Source organism: Pseudochaenichthys georgianus, chromosome 4 (genome assembly GCF_902827115.2).
Source record: "Pseudochaenichthys georgianus chromosome 4, fPseGeo1.2, whole genome shotgun sequence".
NCBI lineage: Eukaryota > Metazoa > Chordata > Actinopteri > Perciformes > Channichthyidae > Pseudochaenichthys > Pseudochaenichthys georgianus.
The window spans coordinates 40,244,201-40,261,872 of NC_047506.1; the positions used below are offsets into that span (position 1 = coordinate 40,244,201).

The window sequence follows — 17,672 nt, forward strand, 5'->3', positions numbered from 1 at the left end:
ATTTAAGAATTAGATATTAATTATTAATGCTGTAAATTACCTTTAATATGTCCAACTATATTTAAAATTACCTTTTTATAGAAGTGATTATATTTGTATGCCAATATTTTCTTATGATGGCAACCAAAGGCCAAGAAGTGGTTGACATTTTTTCTGAATGGTTGCCAATGGCAACCTGGCAACCGTTACTGTCGAGCCCTGACTTATTTGGCTATTTCCAGAAAAGACTTCATGTATAATACACACACAATCACCAACGTATTTGTGAATTTAAAAATCAACTGTGGAATTGTTGTAGTAATGTTACTTAAAATGCCATTAAGAGTGTGTTATTGCAGCTACTTTTACTACAGTAGTAGATTACTAGATTATTTGTATTGTTTTTCCACCTTAATATAAACAGAGCATTAGAAAGTACCTAATACCTAGATTCTGTAAGCTTCCCATCATTGCAATAGACAGCAATATTATGTGCCAGATATTAAATGATATGCTCTTGTAAAAAGACTTTTGCTCTAGTAAAAAATTAAAAATCCCCAAGAAGTTAGTTGTATAGATATTAACAGTGATGACGCGGCAAACAAAAAGTAGATTCCGCGAGCATCTTTTGCCCCGGGCCTTTCCAAAACGACCCACTCAAACAGGTCGGGCGCCAGCAGAGACGAGCGGCCGTGATGTCCCGCGGAGATGAGGCCTCTGGGCATACTGTCTGCTCTCTGTTCCAGGTTATAATAGAACAGAGATCCCACGGGCAAAGCAAGTCATCGACAGTATATTGCAACAACTTCTATCCTAATCACATTAGGTTTGAATTAACTATTTAAGAGCTAAAAAATTCAAAAAAGCAACTGATGAAAAATGGTTAACCATCAACACTACTTTACTGGCGCACCATGCTGACACTGTCAGAATGTTACGGTGTTGGTGTAAAGGCTAACATCACAGAAAAGGCACATAAGAGGACTGCTATTGTTAAACCACAGACAATGGTGAATTACATTCTTAGAGTTTGCTACTTGCATGGTGTGCAGGAGGGATTTGATCAACATAGAAGTTTTTAAGAAGGTTTAACCCTAATCTCGCAGGAGATCAGGTCCATTTAAATGTGGCAAGAAAAATAGCTCGACAGAAGAACTTTAGAGTGTCCATAACAATGTGTTCACACCAGGAACAAATGGATAAATGTGATCCTGATCAAGACCGCAAAAATGTCGACCAAAGAAGGATTGTGTGAAAGCCTAAGACTGTACCAATAGGCGCGTTCACACCGCAGTGCTTTTCCCACTTTAGTTCTGATATAGTTCGGAAATGTTCATGAGAACCTTTTTACCCCCTTTTTGCTAGAGAGCAGGGACTTTTGTGGGAGAAAAAGGTTCCTATTTCTGATTGGCTGGGGGCCACGCCCCGTAAAACTCCCAAAAAGTTTTGTGATGCCGCCATTTTATTATCCTCGCATTAGCATTAGCATTAGCCCAGCGCAGAAACGCAGAGAGACTAACTTATGGCAACACAAAAGAAAACATGGGAGCGGTGGAGATGAGGAGGTGTCGGCGTTCTGGCGATTTACTCTGAAGCAGTCCCCAACTCTGGGGACTTCCGGCCGGGGACTTTGAGCGGCAGTATACGCCGTGAAGTGGTTTGCAGCCTGCCAGTAAACCCAAAGCAGAAGAAGAAGAAGTGACGTCAGCGGCTCCATTTGCCTAATCCACCCCCAGGCAGGGCTCTCGACTAACTTTTTTCACCATCCTCCCGGAACCGTCCCGAAATACAATCTAAGCCGTCCCGAAATTAATGTGGACCGTCCCGAATTTAAAATGTTAGTTTTTGTACATTATCATTAGTTAAAATCATTCAAAGTGACCTTTAACATAAAACATCATACAAATCATTAGATGATAATTCATCAACCTTTTTATTTGAGTAAATCATTCAATCACATAAACAAAGGCCAAATATATTTAAACAAACACACAAACGAGAAAATTACTCTAATATTGAATCCAATCAAGTCCCATCCAATTATCAAAAAAATCCAACACTGTGTCCTGAAGACAGAACCCAGAGTAACCACTAACCAGGAAGACGGTCTGTAACACAGTCAGGAGACCTTTACAGACTGCCCCGCACACAGATCGGAGAGAGATCTCGTCTGGATTGGAAAGCTCGAAAATACATCATAGACGCATGTTGTAGTCTTATTGCATATTAGAAACGGAGTTGGCGAAACTAAAACTGCGATATAATGTGTATGTAGTAATAATACATATGACAAATATTTTTTAAATGTCTCCAGTACCGACAAAAAGTCCGATAACGTCGGAGCTTAACGTTACCACTGTCTTTAATAATTCCGGCCCGGGGCTCGTTTAACACCGGGGCTCGGTACCCATCCCTACCTGGGGAGAGGCAGCATATTTCTAAGGACTAAATACGATGGAGAGTTCTCTTCTCAGCCTTATTACCCATAGGGGATGAAGAGGAGTAAGTAAATAAAGAGGCCGGCGCTCCAGGGTCTGGTTCTGCTGTGCGTTTTTCTGATGTAACGGTAAAACACTTCAGAATTCCTCCACGGGATGCGATTGTACATCACTCAACCCGCGAAATACACACACTCAGTACATAGCTAGATCCGCAAATTCGCGGGCACAGCTGAAGCTACGTGTGTGTATTTCGCGGGTTGCTAAATGTTTTGTGCGTGTGTGTTTATGTTGACAAGGAGGTTTAATAACTGTGTGCTACACAAAACGTGCAGTCGGTTTAATTTTAATCGCCGTTTGTAGTAGAGTTAGCAGGATATTTTAATTTTAATTCTCGTCCCAAATTCGTCCCAAAATTATTTTTTATCCTCCCCGACACTATTTTTTTTGGGCCCGGAACGACGGGATGTCCTTAAGCTCGAACCCTGCGCCCAGGGACTTATTCCGATGTGATCGCGAACTAAAGAGTTCTCATGAACTAAGTTCTGATGAACCTTTGTGGGAAAAGTACTGCGGTGTGAATGCGCCTAATGTTTTTTGGAGAGGAAAGAGCGTATTTACTGTAAACTGATGTTGCGAATTACACAGCTATCAGAGCTTCCTTTACTACAGCAGTATGTCAAACTACCTATGTCCTTTACTCTGTGTGTGTGTGTGTGTGTGTGTGTGTGTGTGTGTGTGTGTGTGTGTGTGTGTGTGTGTGTGTGTGTGTGTGTGTGTGTGTGTGTGTGTGTGTTTTAGGCTTCTCACCGCATCAGTCTTGCAGATGGTGTTGGCGACGTGGCGGCAAAGTGTTCGCAGCCAGGCAACTTTAACCGTTTCCTCTCCAGCCAGTTGGAAGCTGAACAACAGGTTCTCCTGTTCGGTCGGAGGGCGAACCACCAGGGCAAAAGCATTCGCACACTCTGAAGGGAGGAGGGGAAAGAGCGGGAAAAAAGACTGGCAGTTAGAGAGTGAATGAGACAACTTGGTAACCTTACCAGCGACAAAAAAGGGAGGAAACAAATTGTGTCAGTGAGGAGAAAGAAGTTAATAGAATGGAATTGAAAACAGATGAAGAGAATAGAGGCAGGGTATTTGACCGGGATAAAGAAATGAAAGACAGAGTGAGGGATAAAATATATATATTTTCTATAATATTTGGGACAGCTGCATTATTCTTTATCCAGGCTTTTTACACAGCTTTGATTAAGACTTGCTGATTGGTCAATTTCAAACATTCTTAAGTCTGCTCTTTTTTCCCAATAAAGTGACTAAGTGCAGTCAAATCAACCAGCAGGTTAACCAAGCTCAGAGAGTTAGTCTTCATTGGGATTCACGTAGCCCATGTGTAGGCACACTAACATATAGGTGAGCAGTGAAGATGTAACATGGGAATAAAAAAAAGTATAAGCCACTTCCAATGTTGTGGCCATGGCGAATTGCAACACCAAACCAATAATCAGTCACATTTATTTTATTATAACATACATTTAAAATACCTTAATAGTCATATTAGAATTTCAGACAAATCATTACTGGTTTGGTGTAAATAACGTTATCGCTGACACATTTCCTCACCATTCTGCCATTATATGTTGTTCTGTAATTGCCAATTCATTTAATTTAAATTAGGAAAAACACTTTTCAGTGACTCAAATATGGCAATGAGAGCTACATTAATCATGTTAAAGAGTACATAATATGCTCCAATTCAAATTTGTATTTTGGGAGAATGTGTGAGAGAAACTCCCTCTGGAGGGAACACAGGGATTTTTGCCTTTGCAGACCATTTACATGCACTAAAACCTAAAGAACACATTACAGGAAAAAGAAAACCTCAGAAAGCATATGAGACCGGAAAATAAATTCAACTGTGTATCAGTTTGTCATTGTTTCAACCTGGTGCTGTATTATATGGACACTCTTGTGCCAGATAGAGCTGACATGCAGATGAAGCGATAAGCAGTAACCATTAGTTTGACGTGTGTGTTGTTGCTGTGTTACCCTCTGTGTCCTGCAGGTCCAGCACTCTCCGAATCTGAGACAACGGCATCAGTGCGATGTGTTTGAGCGGGGGTGGAGGTCTGGTCTGTCCCAGAGGGCTCTTAAACGTATTGATCACCTTTTTTCGTTTCCTCGCAATCTGCAGAGAGGCACACACAGCCACAAAATGAGACGGCAACTTTGGAGGTAAAAGTGAAGAAGGGCAACTTGGGTGTGTGTGTTTGTCTGTGTGTGGGCAGCGGCGACTTAGAATGTGTTTGTTTGTTTGTAGCCTTTATTTAACCAGGTGAAAGCCCCTTGAGATCTCTTCTTCAAGGGTGACCTGCAGGACATTAGTTACACATGTAACATAAAAACAACAGAACAACAATAAGGATGACATACAACATAATGTACAGGGTAGAATTGAGTGTGGGTCCATTGTTGCAGTGTGTTGCTAAAGCTGCTATCGGCTACTTGGCCGATCAATGAGCCCTTCATAGAGGTAAACGATGCAACTCATTAATGCCAAGGTAATTAGAAGCTGAGAGAGACGAAATCATGGGGGGGGAATTAAAATAGAATACTACATCATAGGTCATTGTTGTTTTAGCAGTGCAAGTGAAGAGGGTGAGAGTGGTTATATGAATACAATCAATGCGTAGTAATGATGGAGGGGAGTAGCAAGTCGACCCATTATAAGATCACTCAATAAACACACAAGACGACATGGAAGGTGGCAGAAATCCAACACACACACACACACACACACACACACACACACACACACACACACACACACACACACACACACACACACACACACACACACACACACACACACACACACACACACACACACACACACACACACACACACACACACACACACACACACACACACACACACACACACACACACACACACACACACACACACACACACACACTTTCAGTATTGCTGCTTGTGGTGGAAATTGTAATTCCCTATGATAAATGTATAAATTATTCATAAACAAGTTTGTCTTTTGTTATATTTAGAAATAAAGAAAGTCCAAATACAGGAACAGAGCAACTTCATCCTCAGAGGATAAAGAGGTTCTGTACCACGATCACATATCCCACCATATACAATATAATAAACAGAGTAAAAGGCAATCAGAGTATAATACATATATATATATATATACACACATACACATACATCAGTGTTTCCCCTATATACAAATAGCGGCTTGTGTGGATTTGTAGTATTTGTGTTACTGTATGTTCAATAAAGGTGTATTTTGCTAAATCTTGAGACATTGCCACCGTATGTACTAGGCCTCAAGAGCCTTTCTTGTGCTGGCAGACACATAGAAACATATTGGCGGGGCGCAGTTCTCACGCATAGAGAACTGCGTACCGCCAATATATATGTGTATATATATATATATATATATATATATATATATATACACACATATATTAATGGGGCTCATTCACTGGAGCTTTCACAAGCAACCAACATAATTATTACATTCAAATGAAGTACATTATTCAAGTTTACATTAACTTTGGATAATAACACGGGAGAAATGAGCGGAAGCGCTCTCTTTTCCTCTCTCCCTCCCCTGACAGCCTGTCAGTATATCATGCAGCTCACTGATCCAGTAATGAGTGACCCGACAGTGAAGAATACATATATTTATAACTAGTTTAGCTTGTTCCAGATGTAGATAAAATAGCTAAGTGTGTTAGGTCTAACTCTTGTGTGTGTGTTGCTCCGCTCACCGGTCCGTCACAGCGGGCGGAGCTGCAGGATTTCTGCTTCACACAGGTTACCGCTATTTTATTGTCTTTTTCGGACACCTTGAAATACTGCCAGACTCGTGAAGCCATTTTGGCGAGCTTGTGATCGGCTCTCCCGATAGGCATTTATAGAGCGCACCGATCGATCTGCAGAGAGTGAATATCGGCCGATATCGATCGGCGGCCGATCAATCGGAGCATCCCTACTGAATATATTTAGAAAATAATGCTCAAGTACAAATACAAGTAAGGAATATTAAAAGGAACACTGGGTCTAATTCAGATGCCTGTAATATGTTTGCTGTCTGTCAATTCATAGCATCACCAACCGGGTAAATTATGTGTTCCGTCTTAGATTGTCAAATGTTTATTGGCGTTTGTGTACATTCTCACCTCGAGGCAGTCATTGAAGAGGAAGAGTGTGACATGTTCCCCGCGATCACAAGGCTGGTCTCCCAGGGCGATGGTTTCTACTCGATAAACCAGGCTGCGGTGGGACGACAGCAGGTTGGCCTGCAGAGAGCACAAAAAAAGTTGGAGGGAAATGTGGAAAAAGGTGGCTGAAACCAAGAGAGATTAGGGTGGAAAAGGGAAAATAAAACAGGAGCAGTGAGGATGGTGACAGTTGCAGATGCGGCAAGAAGTATCAGCCAAGAAATTAGCCCGATGAAAGAAACGCACTGCACAACATCAGAAAAGGATGCAAAATAATTACGATTGCAGCCCACAACGTCTACCTACTACCCAACCAGACCACAAGTCCCTAATATGTAAGTTACAGCCCGAAGAACAGAGAGAGGAGAGTCAGGATAGTAGGGATGGGTACCGAGCCCCGGTATTAAAGGGGCCCCGGGGCTGAATTATTAAAGACTAGGGATGTAACGATATGACGAATATCGCGGTAAATAAACGTCTCAATACCGTTGTGAGACTGACAAAATCTACCGCGATAAAAAAAAATAATTAAACACTTTTTTTTGTTTTAAACCTTTATTTAACCAGATGGTCCCATTGAGATCATCGATCTCTTTTTCAAGAGAGACCTGTCCAACATGGCAGCAAGTAGGTTACAACATGAACATAAAACAACAGAACACAAAAGGACATCGTATTTACAGGGCTACATTTACACACCTAGAGACATTGACAAGTACCAACAGTATATTTATATCTCTGTCAATAAGTCTCACCTTCTTGGCAAAAACTGTATTGTTTTTGAAGTGGTGGAGAGACAATGCACAGTTTGACCCAATGCTGTCACCCATGGCCAAAGCATATCTCTCCGTCCCACTGAGGTGGCGTTAGACTTTTTCGATGTCCGTCATTTTGACAGACAGGATCGTAAAATGTCCGTCATAATCCCTTATTACCCGTCGGGTCTGAACAGAGAGAGAGAGCACGCTTGTGAACTGTCAACGGAGTGCATGCACCTCGCGGGAGCGCGCACAGCGTAAAGCAAAGCCTCCCAGACATGTGTTGATCTGTACGGCAAAGTACGGTTTGGAAACTATATCATTTCCTTTTGGAGGGCATGCATAACACGGCATAACACCAGAGCCTCGCTGCGGGGAAAAGTTGGCGCTGTTCCGAGTTTGTTCTAATCTGTCAAAATGACAGACTGCTTTCAGATTTTTCCGTCATTGTTCAATAAAATATTCGGTTAACGCGACCACTGCTGTCCCAGCAACATCAGCACCAAGCGAGAGTTTTTTCCAGAGCAGGGGATATTGTAAATGCCCAAACATTCCAGCTTTTAAATACCTGGAAATGTGGACATTCTCATATCGCTAAAAACCTGTCTAATGATGCTGAGTGACTAGTGATTTTGAGTTGAGTTACTTGAAAAACTAAAGTGAACCTTGATTTATTTTATGGTCTGATTATTAAATGTCCTTGTTTATTTGTGAGATGCAGTGGCACAAAGAAAATGCCTCCTTTGTTTGGTAGTACTAGTAAGTACAAACACACTGGTTTTCTTGTTCCAGTCTGTTACTGTCACTTTGTTTTTGACACATTAAAATACTGCTATCCTAGTAAAATGCTGTACAAATCAGATTTATTATTTAATAAAGAAACATTTTCCGAGTAAAAAATGTTTTATTGAAAAAAATAATAATATCCCTTTATTATTCAATATCGCGATAAATGCCGTACCGTAGACTTGTTATCGCGATATTATCGTACCGTGAGTTTTTGGTATCGTTACATCCCTATTACAGACCGTGGTATCGTTAAGCTCCGACGTTATCTGTCTTTTTATCGGTACTGGAGACATCAGCAAAATATATGTCATATGTATTATATTGCAGTTTTAGTGTCGCCAACACCGTTTCTAATACGCAAAAAGACTGCAAAATGCGTCTATGATTATTTTTAGTATTTGCGATCTTTCCAGTCCAGACGAGAGATCTCTCTCCCCTGCTTGAGGGGGTGGGGCAGTTTACACACAGTGCACCACATTCAGACGGAGAAATGCACCGGGTTCGACTGTCTTTCTAGTAGTGCTGTAGCCCCATCCACGAGTAACGTTTCCACGTCAGGTGTTATGTATGCTAGCAGCAACACACGGAGTTAACACATTTATGTAAACATGGGTTAATGATTAGAGGTAACCGAGTTATTTATTTTGTTAAAGTTTCAGCTATTCTGTTTACAGTTCTGTCATCACATTATTTAATACGATTTGTTAAAACATTGTTGTTTCTTTTGATGTGAAATATTATGTATTTCATTTAAATAAAAAGCAATATTTGTTTAGTTAGTTTACCTTATTTTTTTCTCCAAAAGAACCGATAAGAGTACAGTTAAAAGACCAGAGCGATAAGCGGTATCGATAAAAGTAGTAGTACCGTTAAAACCTTAACGATACCCATCCCTACAGGATACTGGATAGCTTAACCAAAACAAACATTGAGCCAAGAACAGTGGAGCTACCAGCTGCTCCGGTCTGTCCGGTCAAAGGTCAATTAAATGTCTGAAATACGACTCAAGAGGGTCGGACACATTTAGAGTTGTTCCAGACCAACTAGCTGGGAGTGGGAGTTATTAAACCTCCAACAGAAACTATAGGTTTCTTACGTAACCCCAGTTCTCAGAGTAACATGAAGTGAGATGTCTCACTATGGGATGCACCTCATCGCGGAGCAAACGGAATTCATTCATTACGCCAATCCTGATTGGCTGGTGATCTTGACGTCAGCGTCAGGGAATTCACCCCCTATAAGTAGCTTGCGCTACGCCGCATCAGTCATTCAAAATAAGCACCTCTTCTCGCTTCACCATAGCAAGGAGGGCTGTCTGGTGAGACATCTCACTTCATGTTACTCTGAGGACTGGGGTTACGTAAGTAACCTATAGTTCTCATTCATAACACTCCGTTCGATGTCTCACTATGGGAAATTGTAGCTCCCGTATTGTCAGACGAGCTTATCTCGAAAATCACCAAACCAACCAGAACTTAACAGGTAGAGCTCTGACTCAACCAGGTGCCCAGCACTGCTTGGGTCACACTGGGAGCAGAACGTCCAGCCTGTTAAGAGGCGGACAAAAGTGAGCACTAATGTCTTGGATGGGAGACATCCTGGACAGAGCCCAGGATGCAGCCAGACCCTGAGTCGAAAGAGCTCGCGGACCCGAGGGTGCCTGCAAACTCTGACTCGTATGGGCCCCAAAGCAATTGCTTCCACAAACCAGTGGGAGAGCCGTTGCTTAGTAACAGGCTTGCCCTTATAAGGGTTAGCCCAGGACACAAGGGGTGGGTCATTATGATGAAGCACCCTTGATCTGTCCCTGTACGTGCGTAAAGCACGGGCTGGACACGGCAAATCCGGCCGCTGTTCCCCGGAGGAATACAGTGGCGGGGAGGATGCCTCAATGTCAAATGTGGTACCTGAACCAACCGCCTTAAGATAAAGGCAGGGTTGGGCTTCAACCACACTCTGTTTGCCCTGGGGCGAACGGAGTGCATGAAGACTGTACAGATAGTGCATGAGTGCCACTGGCTCACTTGGCAGCTGCCAGGGTCAGCTTCATGTCACACTGTATTCAGATTGTACCACTCACGGGCCAGGCCCATAGAGCCAAGCGCTCTGGGTGTGGGTGAAAGATCGCCCCCCCCTGCTTGGGACAGTATGTCCCTGCGTCATGGGAGCTGCCATGGCTGCCCGCACAGCAGCTGATATATCTCCGCTAGCAAGTACAAAGCTGGCCAGTGCGGAGCTATCAGGATAAGTGTGTGGCGTTGCTCTCACTCTGGCCAGAGTTGGGGGTATCAGAGCCAGGGGTGGGAACGCGTACAGAAGGCCCGGGGGCCAATCGTGCGCGAGTGCATCCACGCCTAACGGTGGATTTAGATCGTGCATCGAAAAGAACAGCTGACACTGAGCGTTGTCTTTCGATGCGAACAGATCCACCGCGGCTCTGCCGTAACGCACCCACAGCTGGCTCACAATCCTTGGATGTAGAGTCCAGTCTGCATAAAGTGGTGTACCTCTGGACAGTAGATCTGACCCGAGGTTCATCACTCCCGGTACGTGCGTTGCTCTCAGAGGAAATACGCATCTTTCAGGTCGACTGATGTAAACCAGTCGTCTTGTCGCACGAGCCGCAGCAGAGATGTGTGAGTGAGCATTCTGAACTTATATCTTTTTAGATATTTGTTCAGAGCCCTCAAATCAAGTATTGGCCGAATTCCGTTCCCTCCCTGTTTGGGAACGAGGAAGTACTTGGAATAGAAGCCGCCTTGACTCTGCTCGGCGGGTACAATAGATATAGCCCTCTTTTCTAGGAGTGAGAGAATCTCTCTCTCCAGAATATGGGCTGACTCTCCTCGGGCCTGCGAATGCAGAATGCCCGAGAAGCGAGGGGGGGTGACAGCGAATTGGAGTCTGTAGCCCCGTGTTACTGTCTTGAAAACCCAAGCAGATGATGTGAGCATCTTCCACTGCATGCTCCTTAGAGCCAGTGGAGATGTCACGTCTCTTCCCCTCTGAGTCTCTATTCGTTGTGTTATGGGGCCCTCTAGTGTCTGAACACAGTGGTGCCCCTTTTCGACAATCCCCACCGACACTGCGCGTGACGGTGGTGCCTTTAAAGCCCCAGCCGGCATTGCGCATGCGTGTGGCGGTGGTGCCTTCACAGACCCGCCTGTAATCCGCCTTTTGAGAGATGCCGTAGCTGCTCTCAGAAGGGGAACAGTTGACGGGCTGTTTATTGGTTTTATTGTTTTTCTTTTCATTTTTTTGAGCTGCGCCCTTGGCCCGAAGCCTGGATGCGTCAGCGGGCAAATGTTTTATGACAGAAAAATCAACAAATGTGTGACAGGTGTTTGTGCGGACTTGAGGATGGTGTTGAGGCATCTCTCGAGGCGGCGGGAACACATTTAGAGCTGGGGAACCGTGGACTTCCAGCTCTGTCACAGAGGGGAGAAGGAGGAGCTGTCACGCCGCTCACTTCTTCTTCCTCGACTTCTGGCTGAAATTCTGGGTTGGCTGCACCTGAGCTGCAGCCGGAACCGGAGATTTTCTAGGCCAGCTCGCCCTCGTCTCCAACCTGGGCTGGGGACTCGGGGCGGGCTGGGGACTCGGGGCGGGCTGCGACCTCTGCGTCTTCGGTGTTTTAAACCGAGCAGGGTTCGAGGCAGCTTGGGCGAAGGACTGCTGCTGCGAAGGACTGCTGCCGCGAAGGACTGCTGCCGCGAAGGCAGCGGCTGGACCCTTCGAGGGAGGCAGAGGTGGAGTGCCTCGTCCTCCTTCTTTTTCAACTCACACCTTCTTTGCATGGAGGCGAGAGCGGAGCCGAAAAATCCCTCAGGAACGATGGGCATATCCAGCACATCCTCTTTTTCCCGGTCTGGGAGGTTGGTGAGGTTGAGCCATCTCGCTCTTTCCTGCACCACCATGATCCCCATTGCCTTGCCCGTGGCCTGGACGGCGCAGCGTTGGACACGGAGACAAATGTCCGTGACCGCTGCCATCACGTCCAGAGTGGCTGCCCCCGGGTTACCCAACAGGTCCTCGCAGAGCTCCGCTTGGTAAGCGGTTAGCAGCGAGGACACATTCAGGGCCCTGGTAGACAACGCTGCGGCTTTGTAGGACCATTCAGTCATTGTCGACTGAAATCGGTCCGACTTTGCTGGCAGCGTGGGGTTCCTGCTTGGTGACGGGCCCATCCTCGGTAGGAGGTGGGCCGCTACCAGCGGTTCCATGGGCGGTATGCGGAGCACGCCGAGCTTCTCCATTCCGTCACAGTCTAGGGAGGAGGCACCCTGGATTGGGACCTTGTTGCTGAAGGGCCGGTCTCTCCACGAGACCGACACCTCATCCAACATCTCCGGGAAGACCGGAAGGAGTTGCCTCTTCGTCCGCGCTGCTTGGGGAACATGTTTCCCTTCGTAGCGGGACCTGGAGGTCTCCTTGGCCATTTCAGGCCACGGGATGTCAAGTCTGGCCGCGGCACGTTTACACACGGCCTGCAGGTCCATGCTCAGACAGGGCGAAGCTGGTGTGCTATCGCCCGGGAGAACAGCCCTCGCTCCAGGCTTTGCAGCCTGAGCCGATGACATGAAGATGTCCTCTTCATATTCATCCGACTCGGACAGGAGGAACACCGAGGTGTCCTCTTCGTCCTCATCGTAGTCCAGCTCAAGGACATCCTCCGCGGGTGAGACCATGGTGAGGTCTAACCGGGAGCCCTAGCTCGGTAAAGCGTGGGGTCCCGTTCCCGCGTATCTTGCCGTCACCGGGTCCCGGCCTGCCAGGGCGCGGGATTCCGGTTCTGCAGCCATCGCAGATAATGAGCCCCAGACCAACACAGAGAGGGGTTCACTCTCTGCGGCGGACACCCCCGCGGCTTGACTGCCGGCCGGCAGGCAGGTCAGTGGACATGGGGAGGTCCTGCTCTGACAGGCTAGCATGGCGTGCTTGCCGTCGGCGGAGGCTCTTCACGGTGAAGCGGACACAATGTCCGCACGAGCCGGGGTTGTCGATAGCGCCTCGGGCATGTTCCAGCCCGATGCAGGACGAGCAGACCTGGTGTGTGTCTGTGCCCGAGATCTTCAACCCGCAGCCGCAGAGTCGAGCCACCGAGTCCCTGACTCCTCTGGTGTGAGGGAGAGAGGCGTCCATCTTGTTCGCCTCGTGGCGTGGAGAGGGCCCGCTCTCGACAGGTAAGTTGGGAGAAAAAGGTATTACCACCTTGTCCTTAATCCGGAGAAAAGGACGGTGTGGGTCTTTTATTCCCGGAGAATACTGACTGGTGTGACAGTATGCTCCTTTAATCCTTTCCTCATCCGTGGGGAAGAGAAAAGAAAAAACGTCCTCGCTACCGTGATCTCGATAGTGAGGGAGCGAGCTAGCAACAGGTGTGTTGCTAGCTTGAAAAAAAAAAATCAGACCTACCTTACTTTCCGGGGAAAGAGAACGGCGAGGTTGATTTCAATACTAACTGGCGTTAGTATTACCGTCTTCCTGCAAAGCAGAAGGAGTAGCCGGCGAGCGCCCTTCGACCGAAATGGTTATATTTGGGTTCAGTCTGTGGACCGTTAAGCTTGTCCGGCTACTATAGAGATGTGCTCTGAAGCGAGAAGAGGTGTTTGAATGACACATGCGTCGTGGCGCAAGCTACTTATAGGGGGTGAATTCCCTGACGCTGACGTCAAGATCACCAGCCAATCAGGATTGGCGTAATGAGATTGATGCTTCTGTTTGCTCCGCGATGAGGCGCATCCCATAGTGAGACATCGAACGGAGTGTTATGAATGAGAACTCTGCATTGGTCTTGACTTAACCAGCCATTAAAGCTCAAATTGGGAAAAAACACTTACAAAAAAATAAATTAAACAATACTGAATATTTGTCCAAGAGATGCTGATTCTAAACTGTGGTTACGTAAAGTTACTGCTAGAGAGAGAGGATTGCCTTGAAGCTTGCTGCTGTATTATCACCCTCCACCTCAGAGAAGGAGCTCTTTTGGCTGAGAGTGTGACTACAGAAGGAGATCATTGTCACTGATGCCCCTTTCACACCGCGTTTGCAGGGCCGGCTCGGAGCTAGAGCCTGAAAAGTATTGTTTTTTTCTCTTCACACCGCAGCGGCGCCGCTTACGTCTCTAAAGTCGTCCCTTGTAAAGTCGTCCCTTGTAAAGCCGTCCCGTGCCTTCCATTTCGTTTCGTAAGAGCATAACCAAAGCGAACAGCGCTTCAATACAATCAGCCATTGTCGATGTGAGGGATTTCCGTGGTTTGGTTTTTATGAAGCAGGCATGTAAACGGTGACGTCATGACGCAAACGATGAGGCAATGACGCAGTACCACCCCGGCTCTGTGTGGTGTGAACAAAGCGGGAGCAGAAAAGCGAATCTGGAGCTGAACCAGAAAAGATCTAGCACGGAGCTAGAATGGGAAAAGCACTGGTGTGAAGAAGCCGCGCGAGTGGGAGTGCGTAAGGGTTGGTTTGAAATTGGGCCTGAAACTGCTCTGTGCCTCCATCCCTACAGAGTGGTTGTGTGACTGATTCAAACTCATCAATACATGCCATCGGGTCCTGCTGATCGTCTCTGGCGTACACATCTTTAGACATCTCTACTATACGTCAAAAGAGTAAATTATGATCTATATCTTACAGGACAGCCGTCGACTTCATAGACCACATCAAAGATCTGCTTCTGGCCTTCAGTCTTCCTCTTGTCCTCATTGATGTGACTAGTGGGGAGGAAAGGAGGGGGGTTGGAAACATTTAAGAACATTTTGTAATTTTTAAAGTAGTACTGAAGCAGCAATTTGCATCATTTGTTTTAGTCGTTGACAACATCAGGTCAGGGACTACAGATGAAAAATAGCCCGTTAGATAATTTTCTAATGATAATGACGCTTTATTTACAGCACTTTTCATACAGTAGGTGCAGCTCAAAGTGCACAAAAAATGGCACAAATCACAAATTAAAACAGAGAACAAGAAATTCACCTCAGATCAGATGGTAAGACCTTTTTGGAAACATGCCGCATAGCAACATAACATAACATTTTAACAGTTTAAGAGAAACAAGGAGGTAAAAGCTAGGATACAAAAAATGTAATAAATATTGATCCCTCTCGGAAAAATAAAGGAACACATAAGACAAAAATAAATCAATACAATAAAATATAAACATTTATAAAATACATATAATAAATAATAAAATAAAAACGTAATACTAATGCAAACTGTCCCTGTCAAATACATCTTCAATTAAAGTCACTTGTTTCTTGTTAAATCCTGGCTCGACAATGGTCAATTATTGAAGTAGAACCTATACAATGGTCAAGCTTTAGTATGATAGGAGAGTGTTCAGGTGAGGGGTTCAGATATTTCTGTCTGTGATCATCACAAAAGAAAGGGTAAGGTCACGGCAACTCACGTCATGACTTCTTTCAGAGACTCGATTGCTTTATCCAGCTTTTCCTTGTCTGGGTTGTCATCTGGCGTGTGCTTCTTTACGTCTGCAATGGAGGAAGAAAAAAGGGAAACGTTAGGCAAGAAGGAGACGGACAGGAAGAGATGGAAATCACGTAGACCAAGGCGAGTCGAAAAGAACAGTGGGGAAGTAGAGACAAGAATCAACATTAGATAATGGAGGAGGAAGGCAGGTATGGATGGAGAACACAGACAAAGTGAGGGATGTGGTTATAAGAAAGTATTTTTGTCTAAAGTTATTCGACAAAGGTGTGTGTGTGTGTGTGTGTGTGTGTGTGTGTGTGTGTGTGTGTGTGTGTGTGTGTTACCGTTAAGAAGGAGGGCCACACTTGGCAGTCTCTGTACAGGTCTGATGAGCAGCTCCACCAGGGTCTGTCTGCCACACTCTGGCTTGCACTGGTTGATCTGAAAAAAGGATATATTATTGTGATAAGAAGTGTCTGTGTAAACCTCAAATATAAATTTAATTGGGAAATAAAAATGTGCAATGCACGCTGACCATCAGCATGGGGTGGTGTTATGAGGACGTATTTTTGTAGGCAAAAGTATCACAAAAGCTCCCTCAACAAAATCTCCATTACATTTCAGAATATTGCATGTAAATAAGATATTTGGTAATTACATGTTTTTTATACTTCCATGTAGCATTCAGAAGGATAATCTTCACTTATCAACACTACTTTAAAGAGTTCTGAAGTGCTAATGCCTCTGCTAGAAGTTAAAAGCGAACTGAACTACATTGCTGTGCATTAACCCAGCTAAGCTAAAGGTGGCTAATGTTTGGCATGATGACATTTTGTATTTTCATTAAATCCCTTGTTAGCAAATGCTATTTTGAGGACACATAGAAGCTTCAGACCAGTGTGGTATTTACTGACGTATTAGAGGTCGTACAACAAAATGTGAAGGACTCTTAAGCTTGTGTTTATCACCGACCCCATTACATGGATCTAACCAAAATAACTTTCAAAAACTTTGCGCAAGTGATCTGGAAGTGGAAAACTGCTTACTCATGACTGGGTTTTAAAACTCATTCCTGCACCACTCACAGATCAATTCACTGCTAAAAATATTGATATTGATGAATTATTATAAAGGAATCTTGCTCCCTTCAAGTCATCCAAGGTGATGATCCTATCATATCAAACAATCAACCAATCAAAATACTTTATTGATCCGAGGGAGAAATTGTGTTTTGTGACAGTTCGGCACACAACAAGCTTACAGGAGCTATCCTCCATAACAACTTAAAGGACGCCTGTCATCTAGGATTGATTTTGCCTGAAAATAAGTGCTATATCAGTGACACTGTGACAGCGTTACTGTACACCTCAAGTATTGTCAAATCTTGGTCTTGAACATGCTTACTTATAAACCTAGCACAGGAAATCAGTGTTTCCCGGGAGTCATTCCGCTGGGAAGAACGTTTTTTTTCCCAATATCCTACAAAGATTGTGAAGACTGGGTTTGTCATTGACATGACTTTCCTAAAGAAACTTGATTGAAGGCACCAACTGAAACATGTTAGGGCACTACACTTTCCTATAGAATGGTGTAGTACTTTATATAGAGATAGGGATCAAAAAGACTTTTACCCCAAGAACAACAGCCAACATGTCTAAAGCAATGGCATAACCTGGGACAAATGACAACTAAACACTCAATCGTTTTCAGACATGATGACAAGGCTAGAGTGTGTGCGTTGATGTGAAGAAGTGACACAAAGGTACAATCGTCCTATCAATTTTTCTCATTTCAACACCTTGCAGGTCTCTTGTGCAATATCTGTCTTTACATGACACCAACCTGTCAGGCAAACAAGCACGGAGTAGCTGCAAAGGTCATACCTTGAGGAAAGCGTGGAAGCGTGGCTTTTGTTTTTCACAACGAACAATCGTCTCCTTGCTCATTTCAAAGAAGTTGACAAAGGGAGGGTAGGCCTTCACCATATCGTTAGACTGGAAAGACAGAAAAAGAGGACAGGTCAGAA

The 17,672-nt window shown here is 44.8% G+C and overlaps 1 protein-coding gene across 4 annotated transcripts in view; it reads right to left on the reverse strand.

The window, feature by feature from the left end:
* The window catches only part of ect2 (epithelial cell transforming 2), an 80,887-nt gene that overhangs the window by 23,717 nt on the left and 39,498 nt on the right, over nt 1-17,672 (reverse strand). For all 4 annotated transcript variants that reach the window (XM_034081930.1, XM_071203011.1, XM_034081929.2 and 1 more), the window contains 7 exons: nt 17,530-17,640; nt 15,991-16,087; nt 15,627-15,708; nt 14,853-14,931; nt 6,627-6,746; nt 4,464-4,602; nt 3,228-3,382 (listed from right to left, as the gene is read on the reverse strand). In XM_034081930.1, coding sequence (XP_033937821.1) covers nt 3,228-3,382; nt 4,464-4,602; nt 6,627-6,746; nt 14,853-14,931; nt 15,627-15,708; nt 15,991-16,087; nt 17,530-17,640 — 783 coding nt within the window. The remainder of the gene's footprint in view (nt 1-3,227; nt 3,383-4,463; nt 4,603-6,626; nt 6,747-14,852; nt 14,932-15,626; nt 15,709-15,990; nt 16,088-17,529; nt 17,641-17,672) is intronic.